The sequence below is a fragment of the Austrofundulus limnaeus genome, unplaced genomic scaffold (genome assembly GCF_001266775.1).
Source record: "Austrofundulus limnaeus strain Quisiro unplaced genomic scaffold, Austrofundulus_limnaeus-1.0 Scaffold402, whole genome shotgun sequence".
Lineage (NCBI taxonomy): Eukaryota > Metazoa > Chordata > Actinopteri > Cyprinodontiformes > Rivulidae > Austrofundulus > Austrofundulus limnaeus.
In genome coordinates, this window is record NW_013952804.1 from 138,091 (window position 1) to 142,311 (window position 4,221).

The 4,221-nt window shown below is 41.3% G+C and overlaps 1 protein-coding gene across 1 annotated transcript in view; it reads left to right on the top strand.

Annotated features, from left to right (window-relative positions):
• The window catches only part of cacna1ba (calcium channel, voltage-dependent, N type, alpha 1B subunit, a), a gene marked incomplete in the record, with an annotated part of 226,765 nt that overhangs the window by 98,218 nt on the left and 124,326 nt on the right, over positions 1-4,221 (top strand). The window contains 1 exon segment of the mRNA XM_014023993.1: positions 2,298-2,515. Coding sequence (XP_013879447.1) covers positions 2,298-2,515 — 218 coding nt within the window.

The window sequence follows — 4,221 nt, forward strand, 5'->3', positions numbered from 1 at the left end:
ATATGTATCATGTTGTGTGCCTACTGTATGTATATTTTTGATACATCAATGGTGTGCCATTTTAGTGAACAATGTTGCAGATACTTCATGTTTTTGTGTTTCACCTCTGTGACGCTGTTCACATTTGGACTTGTGGTTCTGTGCATCACCACAGATTATGACAACAGCTACAGAAGCTGTAAATTTACCACTAACCTCCTCAGTCATATCTCCACGAGTCATTTTTTGAGGCCATGGGTGTCACATTTCCTCTGGCCGACTCTCTGTGGTGGAATCTCTTGTGGGTGTGTTAGTGCTGGTGATGCTCCAGCAGGTCACGCAGAATCGCTCCGCTCTTCTTGAAGGAGGATCTAACGTATTTTCCTTCTTTGCAGTGGTTCAGTGGACCAATTACAGCAATTCCCCTCTCGCCATTAATTAGTGTCAAACTAAAAAAAACATAAAAAATAACTGTAACGTGATGTGAATGTAACTTGTAATGTAACTCATTACAGAAATGTAGTGGGGTAGAAAGTACAGATATTTAAGGTAAAATGTAGTGGAGTAAAATTCGAGTGTACCCATGGTTAAATCTACTTAAGTAAAGTACAGATGCATGAAAAATGTACTTAAGTACAATAAGAAAGTACTTGTATTTTATTACATCCCACCACTGGTATGCAGTTACTGTAGATAAAGGACATGCAAAGCTGTGCCAAAATACCTTTAACAACAGATTCAGCCTTACTGGAAGATATAATAAATAGTCTAATACACAGAGAGGGTATTTATACACAGAGTGTAAATGGACTGTACTTATATAGCGCTTTTCTATCCATCCAGGACACTCGAAGCACTTTATACTACAATCTGTGTCCTCATTTACCCATTCACACAGCACTCTACTAAGTCTCTACAAAGCTAACATGTACAATCACATTCATACACTGATGGGACACACATCAGAGGCATTAGGGGTGAAAGTATCTTGCCCAAGGACACAACAACTGAGACAGCTAGACAGGGGATTGAACCGGTGACCTTCCGGTCCCAGGACGACTCCCCTAACCACTCTGCCACAGCCGCTGAGCCACCCAGACATAAATTTCTAAATACATATTCTGTCCCTTTTTATCCCCAGAATATGTTCAAATAAAAGTAAATTACAAAAAACAAAAAAACACTCTATACTATACTGTAAACTACAACACCGCAGAGAAAACTCTCGGATGAGGCACTGCGACTCGTTTCTTCATATCAGCTATTTAATAAATTGAAATCTATGTTCTTCCAAACATCTGAGTTCCTCTGTGTTTCTCTATGTTTACAGTAATTACGTTCATAAACTCATGTGTGAAGCTGTAAAATATTTCCTGACTCAGAATGGATGGCTGCGCCCTCAGTAACAGCAGCTTCATGCACACACACACCCACACACACAATCACTTGTCTTTTGCACATCACAAACACATTTTTTACAGTCCACTACTTATTTAGAAAATTTTCTCACTCTCTATTTAATTCATAATTTTTTTGAATCTAGAAATAATTTCTGATCGTGCCGGGATCACACAAACATGTCCCTCACACACAATTTGCTTCTATTTAACATGTAAATGAATGCGTGTCAGGGGAGGTGTCTCACGTGTGCTCATTTCCATGTTGATTGGGATGTATTAAAGAAATGTGTATGGATTCTGGCGTACACACAGTTTGATACATCTGGATTTTTTTGTGCGTACGCCATTTTCTGGATTTCACCGTACGCCATGTTTCAGTAAAGAGAACTTTGTACATGAAGCCCCTGGTTGAAGCAGAAAGCCCTGACATAGGGGGTAACAAAATAAAAGTTAAAAAAGTCACTGTTAAGGAGATAGCCTGAGTCAGAGGTCTGCATCTGAAACAGAGCAGGAAAGGATTACGCTCTCACCAGTATAAAAATCTCATCCATTAATTTTTCTTCTGTCTTCTTTTAGTTTTGTCCTGTTTGACACTCGGGCCTAATGTCAGTTTCTCCTGGTTTAGTTCGATACAAGTTAAACAGCTGCACAGCGTAGAGTTACTGTGTGAACACTGTGGAATTCAGTCTGAAAGAGGCAAACCTGCACTTGGACCACATCTCAGAAACCCTGTTGAAGATATGGAACATTATTTCACATTTAGTCCATTAGTTTTATGGTGCTCTCTACATTTTGTGTCAGTGAAATCCCATTTCAGTTCTGACAAATGAATTATTTTAATGACAGTTTTGCTAAATATAAAGTGGTTACCTCAGTTTTAGACTTGGTCACCTTATTGCTGTTTTTTTTCCTGCCAACTGGCCCCCCAGGGTCCCCGTTTGCACGGGCCAGTGTGAAGAGCAAGAACGAGAGCTCATCTTACTTAAGAAGAAAAGAAAAAAGGATTCGCTTCACCATCCGCCACCTGGTCAAGTCTCAGACCTTCTACTGGACTGTACTGTGTCTGGTTGGCCTCAATACGCTGTGTGTGGCCATAGTACACTATGACCAGCCTGAGTGGCTAACTTATGCATTATGTAAGTTCAAGTTAATGTGTTTTATTTTAAAAATCCCTCTCTTCCCCTTTACTTCAGACTCAGGTCCTCTACCAGAGGCCTGGGACTTTCAGGATTCTGTTTAGTATCTTATCTGTTCCTGGGACTGAGCTCTCCTGGACTGAGCTCTGTGGTTGTTCCTGGGATCTGTTGAGGTCACTCTCCTAGTTTGGGGATCACAGCAACAAGTGCTCGAGTGATCACTGGGACTACTGATGTTTGACTCTCCATAACTTCTGCATTTCCTATTTCAGCTCTTGGTATTTCTCCAGCTTCTTGTGTTCCTTCTTCCCGATGTTATAGTCAGTTATGATCTCTACATCTGTCACCATTGCCTTCATTTGTTGCTTGTCAACCACAATATCTGGTTGGTCAGCCATCACCTGTTCATCAGTTTTGATCGGAAAGTCCCATAGTATACTATCTTCACCACCCTAGGTGGAGTCTCCCACTTTCACTGACCACAATGAAAGCACCACGTGTCGACCACACCCTAGGCTGTAGAAACTGCCAAACAGCATCTCAAAGCTCCAGCTGTTCAACTTAGAAGATATACTCAAGAAGCAAAAGCCAGGAGAATAAACAGGGTGTTTGTCACCACACCATTCAGAGACGGGGAAAACATGAGTAGATCCACCCAGAGCTGAGACTAGAGAAGATAGCTATCTCCTAGAACAAGAACCAGTGTTCATCACAGTGCCAGACATCCAAGACAGAGTTTCAGGAATGAAGAGCCCCCAGAAAGTGGCTGTTCCATCCAACAATATGCCTCTGTTCAACATGAAAGCTCCTGTCAGGCGTCATAGTGGGTAAGATGAATAGGCACATGGAACAACACCTGAGGGAGGAACATAAAGGAATTAGCACCAACACCAGGGGCATCAAGAACCACAGATTCTGGTCTTCAGAACCATAGCTTGAGAATGTAAGACCAGACACACAAACCTGTGCACTGCCTCGATCAACTACAGGAAAGCCTCTGACTCGATGCCACACATGGATACTGGAGGGACTGAAACTATACAATATCAACAGGACACTAAGAACCTTCATCAAGAACTAAATGGAATGTGCAAGACAGCTTTAGAGACCAAAGCATCAGCATCAAATGTGTCGTATACCAAGATGATGCTCTGTCCCCAGTCCTGTTCTCTATAGACCTGAACCCCCTCAGCCCGATCATTGCCAAGAGGGCTATGGATACCAGTTCCAGAGTGGAACAATTATCAGTCACCTCCTGTATATTTATGAAGCTGCATGTAGTGGAGCAGCTTAAACCAAATTTGCACAACAATCATGCAAAATGTGATGCAACTTTGGTATGATTGTTCCCAATGGGTTTCTGGGCAGTTCTACTTGACTGGCATTCTACAAATTCAAGATGGTGGCTATTTTTCAAAATGGCCAACATAATACTTTCCATAAGTGACTTTGTGTATACAGTCCCCTTCAAAAGTACTGAAACAACAAGTCAAATTCCCTTGTTTTTGTTGTAAATTGAAGACATTTTGGTTGAAGATCAGAAAATGGGCATGAGACAAGCTTGGTTCAAACAAAGGGTCGTGTGTTCTGAGTTGTTTAAAACATCTACATGTAAATACCAGGAAATAAAAGCTGACATTCAGAACTCTTGTCTCATGCTTATCTTTTGATCTTAAACCCAAATGTCTTCAGTGGACAACAAAAAC